The following is an 18862-nucleotide window of genomic DNA, read 5'->3' on the forward strand; positions in this document are numbered from 1 at the left end:
TTCAAGTTAGGCCACACACAGGAACAAAACATTGCTTGTTATAAGGCAAGGTTTTGTATTTCAGGGTGTTATACCATCATCCAACTGAAGCGCTACCTTGTCACTTCTGCCTTTCCTATATCACCTTCTGGCTGAGTTAAAATAACATCTTTGTGGCTAATGCAAACATTGGTTAGGTAGTCAAGAAGAAGAGTATTAACTGAACTTCAGTTTCTTTCCTGCAACTGCTTGTTCCTTCCATTTTTGAACAGGTTAATTGCACCAAGGGGCTGTATCCTCATTTCTCTCTCTGCAGTCAACTTTGCTGCTGCTCATTTCCATTATCACACCTATTTGCCTGCTGGAAACTCAGTCCCCAGCCTGCTCTTCTGCATGCTGACTTTTTCTCACTCAGGGCACCTTGCCAATGGCAGGACCACCAGTCCCACTGGAATTAAACAATCGATGGCAATTCTTGAGAGTAGGAGAAAATTCTGTAGCAGGTGATAGAGTAACTGCCTACTGACCCTTGTCTGTTACAGTAATTGTCAGGAACCTGGATATTTTCAAACCCAATACACCCAAGGTACAGTATGAGCTCTCTAGATTGCAAACAGTTATCTTTTCCAGAGCCTGAAGATGCAGGGGTTTAATTCTTCCTTTCTATACTTTTCTATAAGCCTATTTCTCTCTCCCATGTAATTCTGCTAAGCTCCTACGTTGCTAGATCCTACTCTCCCTTTTAATGTGCTTTTTCATTTGTTGTTTTCCCCAGGAGAGCTTAAGTGATAAAATAAAAACCAACAGCATGAAAGGATAAAGCCACAGTCTGGGAACAAGCCCATTGCCTGGAATCTCTGCAAAGAAACCATTCAGGAAATACAGCCAAAGAATAAATGACAGAAGTAAGAATTTAGGCAAGTGACTATATGCATATAGGAACAATAACTTCCGATGCTTTCAACCCAGCAATGAGGAATTAATAACTGACCATTAGATTTAGGCACTGATTTGAAGGAGTTAAATTCCCAGGCTACCTTTCCAGAGCAGGGTGGGGCACTGGGGACATCAGAGAGTGAAAATAAAAGGTACCTGAATAGCCTGGCAGGGAGCAGCAAAACCTGTCAGGCTTCCTCTCATTTCCTATGCTACAAATACTCCTTAGCTGAGGGTCTCCTGGTCCCCGCTGGTAGCTGCAGACTTTGATTGCAGGTGCCTATGTGTGGAGCGACCCACTGAACAGCCTTCCATGCACCAGGAAGTGAGTGCTGCATACTGGTCGTGCTTGGTGCTCCTCACAGCAACTCTGGTGTGGCAGCCCATGGAATGGCCAGTGGCTGGGGCCTGAGGACAGGGACATGATCATCCTCCCTGCTTTGGAGTGGGCATCCTGGAATGTGTCCTTTGGAGGGCCAGACACTGGAAGTGAGTCCCTCTCTGGACGCTGGTACCATACACACAAGGTAAGTGTCAGCCATGTGGCCTCATGCTGGGGGCCAGATACAAATGGACACAGGGAGAGCAGGGTCATCATTGCAGTCTCTCCCCACTATTCTCTGAAGAGCCCCTTTTCAGTGCCTGTTTGTTGTGGGCACCTGCTCCCCCTTCACCCTGTTGTTCAGCCTGTGCAGCCCTGGTTTCCTGCTCCAAGCAGTCCTTTGTGAGCAGGAACTGGGCAGAGAGCTGCGTTGTTCTGTGTAGAGCACTGCTGGTTTTTGTCATCAGTGTTTCTGTTGCTGTCAGTGATGACAATGTATTTGGGCAACTGCAAAAGACAGACTGAAGCTGCCTGAGATCTAGCAACTTGAAGCATCTGTTAACAATAAAAATGAATTGGAGGTTGATTAAGCCCTTTACCTTTTCCCTGTTTTTTGTTTCACAGACTAGGAGGCATGGGAGGTTACTCAACATTCTTGTTTTTCACTGCATCAGAAGCAAACCACTTTTTTATGATGCAAAGTATTGGTATAAATTGTGCATAAAATGACTTGCAACTAACTGCTCTCCTTAATCTGTGAGCAGCCCAGTAGCAGGTAGTAGCTCAGGGAAGGTCCCAAAAACTTTCCCCTCTGAATTCTTCATTTGCTACTGCGTGAATATCCTGATGGCAGGAGACATTTCTCAACTCCGTGTTTTCAGAGGGAAGGAAACCTGTGAATTCCTGTGCTTAGGTCCCTAGAGCAGCAGGACTCTTTGCTGGTAGCAGAACTTCCCAGGACCAGAGCTGAGATCCCTTACGAGAGACAAGTGTAGAGCCAAGGGGTTTGGGAGTTAGGGTCTCAGAGCTGCAAGTGCTTGCAGAGTTGCCAGGGAAAGGCAGTAACAGGGAACTCCCTCGGCATGGGAACACCCACCTGCACGTCATGGTGTCATTATCAGTTTGCTTGCAAAACATCCCAGCCCTGTCCCGGTACTCCTTGTGTGTGTGTGGGGGGGGTGTGTGTGTGCGCGAGGACTGCTGTGTTTTTAGTCTGGTGGTTCTCTGGGAACACATGAATCATTTCTCAGAGTTGCTTGGCTGTCTATGGCTGAGACTGATTTTTCTGTGCTTCCATTTACTTGAGCTGAAGCTTTGGAGCAGGTAATGATCAACTCTGGGTCATGTGTTTTCACATCCTTTTGTGCACCCCCATTTTCACACGTTAAATGTTTGGAAATATGAGAAGCAGCCTATTCTCCCTCCATTCCTGGCTGTGATTCAGTGGATCAATCCAGTTTCAGGTCTTCACACAAGGACTCTTTCCCTTTTCTTGAGGCCATTTCATTCTCTTGGTTTGGTTTAAAGAGGAGCTCTTTGTTTTCTGTCTCTTACCAGAGACAAGTGCCCCAGCTCCCACCTGCCTGGAAACTCCTCAGGAAGGCTGTGATGAATTGCTTTTGGAAGAGTGTTTTTCAGCCCTTCAGCCCCATGAACCATCAGGAGGTGAAAGAATGAGATCTGTTTTCAAGAGTCTGTAGACATGAGGGGCTTGGCATGGCTGCCAGTCACAGCTGCCTAGTGCCACATAGGCATCAGAGACATCCACATGGGATCAGCAGATCTGATACATGTATTGGGGAAATCTGTGGCGCTAGAGTGAGTAGTGATGTCTATAAACACGCAGGTCCTGGGAAGAAGTTAAAGCGCCTGTGTCCATGTGGCTGTGCAGTTTAATACCTCCCTCTGTCGGCATTACATTTCTTCGCTATTGTTTTGTTAATTGTGGTTATTCTCCTGTCAGTGCTAGTTGTCAACATAAGGGTAGAAGGCCAAATGTGAAGTCATGAAAGAAGAGTAGAGGTAGGGCTTCTCCTTGGCATCAGTGTGGATGTAGCTTGGTTGGTGCTTGAGGAACTACACCTCTGAAATCAGCAACACAGAATCCTGTGCTGCCACAGCCTTCCCTGTCTCAGCACTGTGGTGTGTGTCATGGGAGTGTTTAATGACGCAGTAAAATCTGATGAAATATGTACTTAGCTACCTGAAGTATTTCCTGACAAACTAATATTATTGTAATATTTCTGGGTCTGCTGTGGTAGTGAATATGAGAAGTCGCCACCTGTGGGCCTTCTCTGCTTAACGGACAGTGTATGTAATTGCCTCAGTTTAATCCTTTATTTCCCCCAGTCCTTCTAAAAGGTTGGTTGTTTATTTCTGATATTGCTGTTTATGGATAAAACCATTTCTCAAGACTAGTTGATATTATCTACAATATTGATCTTGGTTTGACTTTGTATCAGAGAAGGAGAAAACAGATGGGTAAGAATAGTCAGCAAAAGCTCAGATGTAATACTTCTCTAACTCAGTATTTCACATGGCTGTTGTGTGCTGTCACAGCGTGTAGCTGTTCAAGTGCGGAAGCTGAGCTAGAGATGGAAATTCATTTCATTCCTGCTTCTTTTTCCTCCTTTGCCAGTCTCTTAATAAACTCGGAGTTATTGGTTACTGGTTGCCCAGATGCTCACCTCGAGAGCTTGTTTTATTTCATGGGCTGCGGTAATAAATCATTTTGGCTCTATATTTGAGGTTTAGAATGTGGACAGCTCTTTCAGATGGATCTGTGGCCTCTTGTCCCATGACAATATATCACAGCCTGTCACAGGCCATTGACGCAGGTGGTGAATACATGCAGCCAGGAAACCTGATCCTTTGTGTGGTCTGATCGGTGGGCAGGGTGGCTGCTATAAGCTGTGATGAGACATCCCACAAATAAAACACATCTTTGTGAGGTCTGCCTACACTGCCTTCTATTGTAAATATGAACTCTAGATTTCCTGTGAAGTGTTAGGGCTTTTTAGCTCATTATGTTCAAGGAGAAACAGTACTCAGTTCATCCCCTCAGTACTCAGTTCTTCAGTTCATCCCCTTGCTAAAGGCTTGATGTCTTCTTCCACTGAGCCTCAGCAAAGTGAGGGTATGATTTGGTCCCAGTTTCTTCCAGTGGCTGCACAGTCCCTGATGGTACTCCTGCTGCTGTGAGGGCACTTGGCCCTGCGCTGCCTCAGTGCAGGAGGGCAAGGAGCTGCCACCATGGAGAGGAAGACTATTTCTCTGTTCCGCTTGGCTGAGGAAGCACCCCAAAACCAGAGAGGGCCTCTTCATCTGGCACTGTCATCAGAGAAAAGAGTTGGCATGGCACATCCTACAAATATTCACCAGGGTATTTTAAGTGCTTGATGAAATTTCCAACCATGACTTTCAATAAGGGAAAGTTCTAGAGCGTGTCAAGGTGGATGGGAGCCAAGTTTCAAGTGGGGCACCTTTCTTCTCACAGAAACAAACTACCAGGTATTATTGGGCTATTAAAGGTTGTCATGATTTATGTGAATGAAGATGTAACTGGAAATGATGAATGAGAACTTGTCATGGAGTGAAGAAGTCTCTCCTGGTCTCCTGGTTGCCTCAGCATTGCACCACCTACTAAGAAGGAGAAAAAAATCACTGTTACAGCCAAACCCAGGACAAAGGTGAAGGCAAACCCTCCTGATTTTTCCACTTTAAGTGTTTCGTAGGTTTTTAATGCCATTTTCTCAGCCTCAGTAGGGTACCTCATGCTGTAGTCTACTTCCTGATGGACTGCAGATGTTAACTGTTCCAGGCTAATCAGTAAGCCAGTCCTGGAGCATGGGGAGAGTAGAGACAAACTTGTCTTCACACAGCTCTCTGCTACTGTACTCATCTGTGAAGACTGGTGAAAAAATTTTCCACTTCCCCCCAGCTCCTTATTCTGAAACTGTTCCCTGAAAGGAAACAAGGGCATTGAAACTCATGGTGTTCTTTAGTTGTCAGGCTGGTGCTGGGCAGTAGATACAGCAAACCAGATCAGCCCCACATTTTGAGCTTTGAGGACACAGGACCCAAAGCAGATGTTATTGATGGAAGAGCTCATCCTCCATCTGTCTGGACACTTCATCTCTTCAATATTGCTGGCAGAGCTGCTTGAACAAGTCCTAGTTTGACAGCCAACAGAAGCTGGTGAGCAAGTCCCCTTTATTTAGGCTGAAAAGTCACAGGTGGTTTTGACTGAAGCAGTCTTGGTGGTTCCTCCTGGAGACCTCAGCCAGTAGATTGGAAACAATCAGTGTCACAGGGCTGGGGCTGTGTTGAGCACCAGCTGTAACTGCTGAGTGCCTGTTCCCTGATTCTCATTGGGCTGTGTTTCCTTAATCTCAGACTCTTTTCAGGGCTTCCCATCCCAAGAGCTGCTACAGTAAAATGAGTTTTCAGTTTTCCCGAGTATGTTAAGGAACATGTGCATTTATTTATTTTTATTAAGGTGACAGTGAGTTAAACAGGAGCTTTGTAATTACACTGATCTGTTTTAAGAGGTTTGAGAATGTTAATTTGGGAATTTGTAGGTGATAAGGAACATGACAGTTCTTTTCATTTCTCAGAAAGTGCAGTGCAGAAGACAAATGCCAAGGGAACTTGAGACACAAGTTAATACATATCCTTCCTAGTGCAGAAATTATTTTGCTTTGGACTGTTTCAAAATGGTATTTCACAGGAAGATTGTAGGCATAGCGCAGACTAATATCAAGCTCAGCCACTCACAACAAGGCTTAAATCATAAGCACTGCTCTTCAGAACAGTGATCTGGAACAGTGGAATCGGATTTAGTTTGAAGCCAGCAAAGCAGGGTCTGTGCTACTCTTCCCTTAGCACTGATTTGGGAAGACCAAGCATGGGATGAGTCTGAACCCTACCTTGATTTGGAAAGGTCTGGCTCAGTGCAGTGCTTTGTGCTCCCTGCCCCAAACTTCTATGCTACTTTGCAAATAATGGACTATATTAGATTGGCTGTGGCTGCTGTGTTGATTTTAGTGTCCCAGCCTTACCTGGGAATTACAAGGTGATGTGGGTGAAGGGTTTTGCCTGAGCAGCCAGACCTATCTGCTCCTGAGATTTCATGGGGTTGCTGTGTAGAACTAGGACATTGCTGCCACCCAAAGTGGTTCTGTTGCTCTCATCTTGAATCTGTGCTTCCGCCACTTCATTTGCTGTAGCACTCATTTGACTACTTGATGGGGCACTTTGCCTGGCTACACTGACAGGAAAAAACTCATTGATATAATTGTTTATATGAGAAGGGCAACTTTTATCTAATGTCACCTGTGACATTGGCCCCTTACAATTTTGTGACCCAAAGAAGACTTCATTTCTCTTTGAAGCTGAAGCATGATCTTTCTCTTCCTATGCTCTTGAAGTCTGTTTTGGGCATCAGAGGGGAAAAAAAGAGATATTGGAATCTTAACCTTGCATGTCTCCAACAGTGTGCTGGATCTGATTAACTCCTGTTTGAAGGAATAAAAAGAATCCAAAGTAGAAATTTGACCAAACAGAAACCCCAAGGCTTTAGAAAGATGAGTGAACAACAAACTGTGTAGTTCAGTCATAAGGGAGGTGAGGACCTTTGGCTAACCTAGTAACTGGAGGCTGCAATTATTCCATTTGGAGTTTTGGTGACATGTATAAATTGTTATGCTCATGTTTATAATGTCACTACAGATTGTCCCTGAAGAATGGCATTTGTTAATGTGAACAGTTGGGAGACATGATTTCCATTCTGCGACTAATCTGGACTTTGGAACATACTGCCAGCATCTTCAAAAGACAGTTGGTGTGTGAAACCGACACCAGGCCTGGAGCAGAGATCTTAAATGTGGCAATGATATTTACAGGGTGTACTCAAAAGTAAATAGTCAGTATCAAACTAAACAGATGTGTACTGCTTAAATTGAGGCTATACCAGTGTAACTCCATTGTCCTCCACGATATCCATTGTTGATTCATCTAGGCTGGAAGCTTTGGCCCTGTTTAGTGATATGAACTGTTCTGCCCATGATGAGTAGATGAATAGAGGTTATGGAACTGTCATAGAAATCATGGGATGAGACATACCGTGACTCTTTGGCTGTATTCCCCTTTGTATCCTTCTATGTTCCATAGAATCAATGCTGTGATGCAGAGGCCTATGGTGAATGCAAAGTTCAGAGGAAAACACCTCCATGTGTGGAAGCAATGACAGCAAAACAAATGCTGGTTCCTTGGACATGGCTTCTTCATATTGACTGAGGTGAAGTAGTAACATGGGTGTACATAGTCTCTTGCTGAATTTAATCCTCTAGAATCAAACCAGTTTCATGGGAGATAAAATCTCCACCAGTCTTGGCTAACATATTTGATCACTTAGCTGTCATCCTGCGCAGAACAAAGTCATTTTGCCATATGATATGGTTTACACTTGAAGCCTTTTTCTTCAACAGCCAAAGGTATTGGCACTGAAAAGAAGTTCCTGTGAAGAACAATCAAAATGTTTTAGGTACATAAGAGACTTGTACCCAGACAGTTAAACCCCAATTAAAACCTAGTTTAATTTTTTGGGGATCTCCAGCTTGGGAGTAAATAGATTGTGACTCCACTTACTTTGCTTTATGACTCTAACCTACTATGTTTTAATGTTTGTCTTCTGCTTGTGTTTTGGTTTTGCCGGGGTTTTTTGGTGTGCTTTTGTTTGTCTGTTTTTCTGCCTGCTTTGGAATTTCCACAAGGTTCGTGTTTATTGATTTCTAATGACATTAGTATCTTTCAGTGACAATCTTTGTCTCCCTAAAGTGACTAAAGCACTGTGAACGTTCTCATTCATTGTCTGGGTTTTCATGCAGCAATGACTCAGTTATTATGTCAAGATGAGGGAAAGTAAAGCTTGTAGTGTCTGCAGAAGCTTCAGTCAAACAAATAATAGTAGCTTTCATTTGATCAAGACTCTAGCTCCATCTTTTGACTATCATACTGGTTTTGACCAGAGTTAATTTTTGTCATAGTAACTTGTATGGTGCTACGTTTCAGATTTGTGATGAAAAAAGTGTCAATAACATGCGTATGTTTTCGTTATTGGTAAGCAGGCTTGTACAGCATCAAGGCATTTTTTGTTTCTTGCACTGCCCTGCTGGGGGTAGGCTGGGGGTGCACAAGAAGCTGGGAGGGGACATAGTTGGTACAAGTGACCCCAAATGACCAAAGTGATACACCATACCGTACAAGATTGTCACAAGCAATAAAAGTTGGGGGAAGAAGGAGGAACTTTGGGAGTGATGGCATTTGCTTTCCCAAGTGTTATGTGTGGTAGAGACCTGCTGGCTTCGAAATGGCTGGACGCCTGCCGGTGGGAAGTAGTGAGTACTGGATTTTGCTTTGCTTGTGCACACAGCTTTTGATTTGCCTGTTAGCTCGTGGGGTGAGACAGAAACAGGTTTGGGTTTGTATTTTTTTTTTTTTTTTTTCAGTTTTACCCCCCTGATTCTCTCCCCCATCTTGCTGCGGCAGAGTGAATGGGAGGCTGACTGAGCTGAGCTGCTGACTGGAGTTAAACTACAGCAACTATAGATTAGAGGCTGCCAGGACAAACTGAAGTGCAATGTGTGGTTTACAAAAGCACAGAGATGACAGCACTCGCATCATGAGCCAGATGCTCAGTTCTCCTTCTTTTTTTTTAATTTTTTTTTTTTTTATTCCTGAGAGGGAGTAGAGGCAATTTCACTTCATGGCCCCATCCCTGTTCAGAAGCAGCTTTCTGACCCTTATATCCTATACTAATGCAAAATTACCAGAGAAAAGGACAAAGTTCTATATGTGAGAACCCCTGTGAGGTACACTTGCTGAAAGATCAGTTGTACTCAAAACGGAGGGGAAAAAAAACGAACTTGCCACCTTGTTATTTTTGTAGGTGCAACAGAGAATGTCATGAAAAGGTGCTAAAGGTACCTAGAAGGGATCATTCGGATAAATTGATTTGTTTTCTGCAGCAGAAGGGAGAGTAGATACGTTTCTTTAAAGGTTTTATTTGTTATTCCCTAATTTGCATCTTACATTTTTGACCAGAAGTATCTGCAAATTAAAAACATCCGGTTGTGTTTGTGTGAGTATGCACCCATATGTATGTGTGCGTGTTTTAGAGTGCAAGACCTCTTGTTTTGAAATCATCACTGGTAATCTAGCAGCTGTTTATATTTCAGTGAATAATGTTGCTAACCAGAAGGTTCTGCCTTCTGCAGTCCAGTCTTTTTTTTTTTTTTCATTAGGAACTATCTGTAAGTGATTAACATTCTGTGAAATGGAACTAGGAGAGCCAAATGCATGAGGTGCAGGAAGAAAAGCAAGGAACTACAGTACAGCACCCCTCCTCTGCAGGAACAGCAGATTGGAAGGGCCTTTGGGCTGCCTATTCCTCTACCATAAAATCAAGTAGTAGTTTAACAGAGGGATCAAACTTTGGTTTAAATGCAATCAGATCTCTTCTTTCCCCCCTCCCCTCTGTTGTTACTTCTGTTAGAAGCTGCTCTGACACACCACTGGTTTGGAAGTGTCTTCATTTCCAGCCTTGGTTTACTATTGGCCCACATGTGTGACACTGGGGTTTGGCAACAGGACATGTTCACTTGGGTTGTGATGTGGAGAAGCTTTTTCTGTGCACATCAAAGGAATGGTTAGTTACAGCTAACAGAGGATTAATTGAGACAGGATGGGAGACAAGCCTGCCTGGAAAGTGATGCTGGAGAGGTGCATGCTGAAAGAGACGTGTCATTCCCCTCATGAGCTCTTCTCAGCTGGTAAAGGGAGATTTTTATTAAAAGCTCTTTCAAGAATTGGTAAATGTATTGGCTACGTTTCTGTCAGGGTTTTGTGTGTCTCATTTAAGCGGAATCAGAAATAGCTCATTTGTACTCCAGCATGATTGTACTACAATAGCAAGAGGGAATGAGCTAGGTATGCTTGGTTTGGATGCATGTTTGTGTGTACATGCAGAATGAGCCATGTCTCTGACAGTACTCTCTGTGCCTTGTTTTGCAACCTCATGAAACACTTAAAAGCACTATTCACTCAGCTGTTGAGATGGCTCCCTTTTGAGCTTGCCTGTCTTTCTGAGTACAGGCAGAGCTAGCTCCATTTCACTTGACATGAACTGGTACGCTCCAGCTCCCCATAAGCATTGCATCTCCTCCTTGGCTTTCTATTTATGGGTCCAGGGAGCCACTTGAAACAGGGAGAGAAGCAGCACAGCCTCTCAGTGTCAGCCAGGCTGTGGTTTCTGGGTATTAATATACCTGGGCTTTGAGTGCTCTGGATTGAACCTTACCTTGTACACCAGGAATTAGACAGGATCAAACATTAACATTCAGAAAGCCTGCTCCACGGCAGCAACAGAGGAGTATCCCTGAGCCAGCTGGCCATTTTGTGGGAGTAGCTGGTCAGGCAATGCTGGCTTGTCTCTTTTCTCCTGAGGGACCTGTAAAATGGCAAAAGTGTATAATTATTTTCTTGCTTTTTCTGGTATGTTATTTCTATAGTTGCCATGGAGATGTTATGTGATGGTCCTTGAGAAAATTGTGTAAGATATTATCAGCTATGATTGAAATCCTCAGAGCTTCTGTTATACAATTATTGGAGAAGATTTTAATTGTAATCTAAGTAGTAAGAATATGAAATAGTTTTTGGTTATGCAGCAAAGTATACCAGGCTGTTTACTTGAGGAACGGTGTAAAAATCCATTCTGCTGCTTCTCCATTCTCCCATTTATTTCTGATTTTGAGATTTGCTTACTGATTATAAGAAATTGAAGTTTAGGTCTTGGGAAGTTTGGTTGTAACTCTTCAAAAGAAAAAAAAATACTACTCATAATGCTTTTTACCATTATAGGGCTTGGGTATGTTTGTATATAACCTTACTGAGCATATAGAAAGTTGCCTTAGCATATTTCACTATTCACTATTCATTTGTATTTCGTTATTGACATTAATAAATCACTGAAAAATATAAATAAAATATCATGAAAATTATTAAAGCATGGAGATGACTAGAAAGTTCCCATTTCTGCAGTTGTTTCATCCTCTCAAATTCCCATACCTTTTCATAACTTACCAGGCTCTCCTTCTAACCTTTACAGTTTGTCTCTTTTCTGCAAAAAGATGTATTAAATTTGTGATGTAATGGAAGGCAAAACCTAATAAAGGTGAGGATGCTGTAATATTCATGAGATAGGACCTGTATTTACTGTGGTCTGGAAACCAGCCTGGCTATCTGTGTAAAACATGCAAACTGTCTTGTCTTCACTCAGATTTAGCCTGACTTAGCTACCAATTCTCTCTCCTCTTCCTAGCAAAGATGGTGCCAAATGTTTTAATTGCTCCTTCTTGTAGATTTAACAATGTCCTCTTATGTCACAATAAAAATCAAATTCTTTTCATTACATGTTCCAGTACTGGTAATTGCCCTTTTATTTCAGCTGTCCTTCAGTACTTCACATGGCCCTGAACCCATATATGAGTACATGAATTGCAATATGAAAACCATTGAAACAAGGACCTTGTTTTCTTTATGCATCTGTAAAGCACTGAGTACATCCAGAGCTCCCTGAATAATAACAGCTAAATGATAAGCCTCTCCTAATTACACATGGTGGATCTTTGAAAAATATGGTTTTTGTTAAGGACTCTGAATTCCCCTTGCTTCAGAGTTACTTCAGAATTGGAAGTTTAGAAGGCTTCCCCCCCCCCTTAATGAGATCCATTCAGACCTGTCAAAATCCTAATTAACAGAAACAATGTGTAGTTTTTGAAGCAGTATGTGTCATTTTGTTTGTGGGGAACCCACTTAGAGCACAAATGCAGAAATAAAGACAAATAGGAGGAATGGTTTTAACTAGACTTGATGAGTGAGCTGACAATACACATTTGAAGTGGATTTTTTTTTTTCCTGCTCATCGGTTTATAGCATAGCAAATTTCCATAAATAATGGCCATGTACCTTTTGATCAATGCAAATCAAGTTAACTTTTCTAAGTTTTCATTTAACAGTCCTGGCAACTGCAGTTTAATGTCCATTAGGAAAACACACATGTAATATGGATAAATTGCATTTCACTGTGTAATAAAGTCTTTAATGCAGATCTTAGTCTGCAAGGGATAAATTTATTAGAATTAGTGCCAAAGGTTTAGATTTCAGCCTGGCTTTCATGTGCCGTAACCTTCCTATTTTACTTAGACAATAAAAAGACCTTGTGCATAAAATGCCTTTTTAAAATAGTGCCAGAATGCTATGAAAAGGTGCTAGGGTAAACAAGTATTAGATCCCACATGAGGGCTTGAAGTGGGACTGTGTGGAACTATGCTATACTGCTGCTCATCTATTTTGAATAGCAATATGCTGCCACTTGGCAAATGGATGCCCACTAACCCATCCAACCCTGCCAATTTTGATCTGCCTTTAGTGTTAAACATTGGCAGGTGCCTTATAAGGTACATAATGTTAAAAGGATATGGTCTGAGAGGATTATTTCAAACCTGGAGCAGCTCCTTTCCAACCCCACAAATGCAAAGGAGGCAGTGAAGGAACAGGGGACCAGAGGAAGGCATTCCTCAAGCTGGCTTTGCCACCAAGGAAAACAGCAGATCTGCATCCTCAGTCCATGGTTTGTGTGCTTGGGGATTATCCATAAAGGACTGCAAAGCCAGCAAGTGACTTTCATGGCTGGTTCCAAAACGTATTAAGGTAAAGGAAATCAAATTTCTGTGGTGTTTGTAACTGAATTCCCTAATAAAGTTTTGTCTCAAGACTTCTGTGTGGGAAGACCCACAGTGCTGTGGGTGATATCACAACTGGATGATATCTCTGTCTTCAGAGAATATAATGTTTATTACTTATCAAACTGGCTGTTCCAAAAGCCCTCTAGCCTCTAAAGGATGTTGAATGGCAGACACAGTACAAATAATGAAGCCTTTTATGTGACATGACAACAGAAAGGTTGCTGGGGCCTTCAGGAAAACACAGCAACCATTTTGGTTTGATATGGTGATCCATCTTCTGTCACAGGTCATCTTTCATTCATGCATGGCTTTACTAGCCTGGGATATGGTATCCTGTTTTTCTCTTTCCTACTTTGAGCATTGCTGTGTGTGATAACTCTTGTGTGTTAGAAATTGCCTGCCAGTTTAAGATGCGCTCTGATTTGAGAAGTTTGCAATTTTATTTTCCTCTTTACTGCATTTTTGTTCCCTGTGGTTTTCTTTAATATTGGCAGGTCTGAGTATGAACGTGTATATGACAGTTTAGCCATGCTATAGCTGCATGGAGTTACTATACTTTCATCTCATGTCCCTGAGCAGATCCCTGTGATGTTTGATCTCCTTAGGGCATTGTACCCTGGTTTTAATTCTTAGAGGTCTGCCCAGCCCTGAGTTTGGGAGTATGGTGATACCATGTTATTAATCAGAGCTCATTAACACATGTCAATCTGAAGCAGGCAGTGCAGTATAAATGCCAAGAGCAGTGCTCAGGTGAAACACGGGGTCATTACAATAAAATGACTTAAGCAATGAGGGTAAGTTTTGAGCCTAGGCCACTGCTATGAATTTGCCTTGAACACAGAAGGTTGGTTATGTTAGGCACAAGGGAGTGTCACCTCAGCAGCTTTGCATGTGGTTGTTGGGGCCCTAAAAGTGCCCACAGCCCTGCCCTGCCCTGCCCTGCCCGTAGACCAGGACCCATTTTCAGCCATGTAGGCCACCAACTTGTGCTCCAGTGATGCCACAGCAGGACTGGTCTTCTGCCCACAGCTCTGCCCAGCACTGAGTCCTGCTGAGCTGGGCCCACTCACTAGCCCACGTTCCAGCACAACCTCAGCTGAAGGAAATGCTGATCTCGGTATTTCACTGGGCAGTACTGAGACAGCAGTCATGCATGTCTCTGTATTTCACAGAAATTAAGAAGATCCAGGTTTTTGTCCTGTTTTCTATTCCTGGCAATTTCTGGAACCTTAAGAAGAGAACTGACTTTTGGGATTATGGTTCCTGTTCAGACACAGCATGGTCCAAAAAGGATATCTGTGCCAGCCTCAGAGAGGTACCTGACAAAGCAACCACCATGACACAAAAGTTGTTGCTCTAATGGAGAAGACAACAGTGCTGCAGGACGTTGGAAAACTTCCTGCTGGAGTCCCTGCCCATGCCATGTTTAAATCCATCAAAGTGGCATTTGATTCACAGTCTCTGGAGGCAGGTACTCGGGTTATCACCAGTACCCATATGATTTTGCACATTTTTTTAGATGACAGATGAACACAGCCTCATCCTCTGCCCACCAACTGCATGCAAATTTTACTTCCAGAGCTGTATGGACACCATCTTTTGGGCTGATTCCTCCCTAGTGTGCTGGTTCCCAAGTCCTGCACAGTGACTATGACCCTGGCTGAAAGCTGGGAAAAAGGAGCTATAAGGGGTAACCCAAAGACACATCTGTAAGGGTAGAATTGGCTGCTGAAATGAAAAGATCTGCAGAGATACTGGTTTCTCTTCTTGGGAGTAGTGTGGATATATTGCAGTTACTGATGTGAAAGCAACAAAATGATAGGGTAAATGAGGTGGCAGTTTCTGTTTTCTATTCCCTACTGTCTCCTTATTCTTCAACTCTTCATGATGGGGCTGACAAGGTCACTTCTCCACCCCCTCACAAGGGAGCATGTTGTCATTTAAAAAGAACAAGTCTTTGGGAGCAAGAAAATAATTTTGATTTAACTGCAGTTGTATTGAAGCTGCTGTCTGTGCAGGATGATGAGGGGAGTGCAATAATCCATCTGTGAAGTGACCAAGCTTTGAGTAAAGTCATCAAAGCCTCAGGAAGGAAAACCCATCCCCTCTGCTCCTCTGGAGCTTTAGGTGTGGACCATTTCACAGCATTTCTCTAGTCTAGAAGGAGGCTTCAGGGCTGCTAGTGTCCTTGTAACTGTTAGTGCTTGATCTCAGCAGAGGTTTGTGCTGAGGTATGCTAAGACATCTTGTCACATACTCCCCACTGCTCCAAGTGAAGGTTGTTCCCTCAGCCTGGAAAATGCACAGTGTGTGAGAGCCCTGGATACCAGCTTGTGGGGAGGGACTGCAAGATGAGAAGGACCTCCAGTGGCCAGGTACCCCAAGGTGTGCGCAAAACTCTTGAGTAATGCTTCTTATTGAATTCTTTCTGTACGCAGGCTGTGGCATTGGTGCTGTGATACTTGGCAAAGAGGGTGTGTGAGCAAAAGGAGCCCTCTGACCTCCTGCATTCTGCTCTCTGCATCTCCTTGTACAAGTCAGTCATGTCTTGTTGACATGTGGCCGTCAGCCAAGTATTTCAACCAGAGCAATTTGATGTCTGCTTCTCCTTCTGAATGTAAGCCACTGCAGAAATGCATGAGCATTTCCAACAGACAGTTGGATTCAGTTCTGTCTCTTAAAAAAGCATTTCTGTTACCCATTTGTAACAAGGCTGTTGTTTCTTCATGCTTTTGGGGATGTGCTTTCCTGATCTGAGAATTACCTAGCCACAGCAATAATCATCCCTTTTAGGATTATAGAATTATAGAATTATTAAGGTTGGAAAGGACCTTAAGATCATCAAGTTCCAGCCCTCTGCTATGGGCATGGACACCTTGACACCTCACACTAAACCATGTCACCCAAGGCTCTGTCCAACCTGGCCTTGAACGCTGCCGGAGATGGAGCCCGTCTCCCCACCAGGAGCTTACTGGACCCCATATTGCTCTTTATAAATAAGCGTCTGTGGTTGGTTGGCACTGACTGTTCACAGGTGCCCTTGGAGAAGAGTCATAAAAGCTGAGGCAGTGAGCACCGGGTTGGATGCTGCTTTGTAGTAGCTGGGTTATGTTCCCATGACCTTATTTATGCAAATGTACTGATAGTATGTCTGTCTTCTGTACAAGCTAATGGGGCTCCTCACAGAACTATACCAGTGACCTTGAATGGGCCTTGATTACACTTACGACAATGTACAAAATGTAACAATATTTGAAAGTAGACAGGGAGTTCTACCATGTACCTGTTATTTGAGCTTGCTGAAAAGATTTCTTTAAATGGCTGCTTTCCAGAATAATGAATCCTGCTTGAATGTTTTCAATTTCTCAGCTTCACAGGAAGTTTGTAAAATTAAGGCGGTCTGATTAGAAAAGAATTTGATGAGATAGCGCAATGCATTAAAGAAACTGTCGGGAGACCTGTGTTCCTGGCTGCCCTGTCAAATGGTGGGTATGTTAACACGTAACATAAGTGTGTTCCAATGTGATTGTTGTCGATTTTCCTTCTGGATTATGTAACACAACAGGTCTTTTGTTTGTTTGTTTGTGTGTGTGTGTTTTATTGTTTGGTTTGTTTTTTGTTTTGTTTTGGTTTTGTGTTTTGCTTAGTGTGTATTCTTTCATTTGTTTATTTGTGTTTTTTTGTTTTTTTTTTGTTTTCTTTTCTGAAAATAAAACCAGTTAAATGTAATGTTCAACTGCGACCTGTCTAGCTTGTTTGTTTATTTGTGGTTTCTTTTTTTCATGGGATTTAAGAAGATGTTCTACTGAAAGAGAGCAAAGCCACCTCCTGCACCAGGATGTCCTTTCCATTCCCAGTTATTTACTACTTAAGCCTTAGCCAACCTTGTAGAGGTATTATTTTAGGAGTTTACTCAGTGCAGCATGAACTCAGTGACTGAAAAGTACAACAATTAAGTTTTGATTGGGTTACAATGTGATACCAGAAAACCACAATTGTATTGTTCTTCTTAAAATAATGATAAGCATTTTTGTGTTTCTTTGTTTTGCGATCTTGCAGACTCAGCTCCTTGGAGTTTTACTTGCTGCTGCTTCCAATTTTCTGATTAGTGTCTCTTTGAATATACAGGTATGAAATTGTTTCTCTTTATTCAGTTGTTTGCATGTAGCGAGTAACTTATGTTACAATTTGTTTTTATGGTGAAGTTCAAAATACAAATTCCGTTGCATTTTTGAAATATTCCCTCTCTTTAATGGTAGTTTAAAAGTGCCCTGCTGCAGTAGTTCGCAGTGTGATAGCTCTCAACCTGTTCTGCGCTGTGATTCCTGTGTTGGAACAGGATAACAAATTACAAATCCTCCTCCTTGTAATGTGTCATAAAGAAATACCAGCTTTGACCCAGCTGTGGTCTCACTGATCATCACATGAACCTGGCTGAGTTTCCAAATCTAAAATGAAAATGACTGCAAAGTCTTAGGCACCACTTAATGAAGCAATTAATGTAATTAAATGCATAATGACATAAAGCTTTTTTGCAATATTGGGCCCCAAAACAACTTAGACCATTTTACTTTTCTTTCTGCAATTAAGATGAAATTATCTGAGTAAACATAATTTTAAATTATAAAATCAATGGAGGTACTCAATTTACAACCATGGCAGAAGGCTGTAGGGTAAGACTTCTAAAATCCTTTCTGTATTAATAATTACAATACATACTCAGTAGAAAGTTAAGTAATACATTATAATCTTTTTCTTTTAGACTTCATGGTATTTTTAGGTCTTCTAACTTTTAAGCACAGAAGATGTTGTTATGTAAGTTGTCCAGGAAAAGTAATTTTGCTAGCTTGTATTTTGAGTTGTATATGTCCCATATAAAGCTATTTCTTGCTTTTTCTGTAAAGGATGAAGCAGAAAGCTGAAGAATATGAAATCTTTTATTAATAATAACCCTTTTTATTAATGCTGGAGGATTCTTCAATGATTCCTTTCTATTTTAAATATCTTTAGTTGGAGAATCCCATTGAAAGAAATCTGCCAGAGAAAGCAGGCAGGTTGAGGTGACTGCTGCTTCTTCAATATGAGTTCCAATCTGCTGACAGTGACACTACTAGGACAGGATCTGTTTCAATGGCAAAACTCTTTTTGGTGAAGTGAAAATTCAGTGTCGCCCATAAAAACAAGGTTGTTGAGACTTCATATATTTTGTCTGTTGCAGACACTGAGTGCCAAAGTGATGATTTGCCAGGGGAGGTTCTGAGGCATGCAGACAGACTTTTATTGACTTGTAATCTTGAAAGCATTTACTGGATTTGAATTATCTTCTAGCTTTTTTTAGATGCTGTTTAAGAAAACCCAATAGCTCTGCATTGCTATTTGGCAGTTTAAACTGTTGGGGTTTTTTATCCTTTAAAAGAGATTTTTCTCCATTTAGTAACAATATCTTATAAATATGAGCAATGATTTTCCTTTGATCTCAACATTTATTTTCACACTCATTAAATGGACAAACCAAATTTTATTGTTCCCTCTTTCCTTTCCCACCATGTAGTCAGTTATCCTCCCTATCTTCCCTCTAGCTAGTTATCAGCTAAGGAACAGCCCACCATTTGCAATGTTTTTCAGCTGGATTATATACAGCCTCCACCTAAATACCATCCACACACATTACTATGGAAAGCAAGCAGGCATCTAGAGAAAGCAGGCTGTAGGAGAGCACTGGGCTCACTCTCCCGTGTTCCCTGCACATCTTTTCAATCACACTGTGCCCTCAAGAGTTATTTCTACAAGAATCCTGGGGAGAAACCAGAGCCCAGGATAC

The 18862-nt window shown here is 42.2% G+C and overlaps 1 protein-coding gene across 1 annotated transcript in view; it reads left to right on the forward strand.

Annotated features, from left to right (window-relative positions):
• The first annotated feature begins 1067 nt into the window (after nt 1-1067).
• NIPAL2 (NIPA like domain containing 2) overlaps nt 1068-18862 on the forward strand; it is a 45876-nt gene continuing 28081 nt past the window's right edge. The window contains exons 1-2 of the mRNA XM_062627341.1: nt 1068-1442; nt 17101-17169. Of these exons, the coding sequence (XP_062483325.1) occupies nt 1338-1442; nt 17101-17169 (174 nt within the window). The 5' untranslated portion in view covers nt 1068-1337. The remainder of the gene's footprint in view (nt 1443-17100; nt 17170-18862) is intronic.

The sequence above is a fragment of the Pezoporus occidentalis genome, unplaced genomic scaffold (assembly GCF_034315485.1).
Source record: "Pezoporus occidentalis ecotype Australia unplaced genomic scaffold, CSIRO_AGI_Poc_V1 ctg3, whole genome shotgun sequence".
Classification (NCBI taxonomy): domain Eukaryota; kingdom Metazoa; phylum Chordata; class Aves; order Psittaciformes; family Psittacidae; genus Pezoporus; species Pezoporus occidentalis.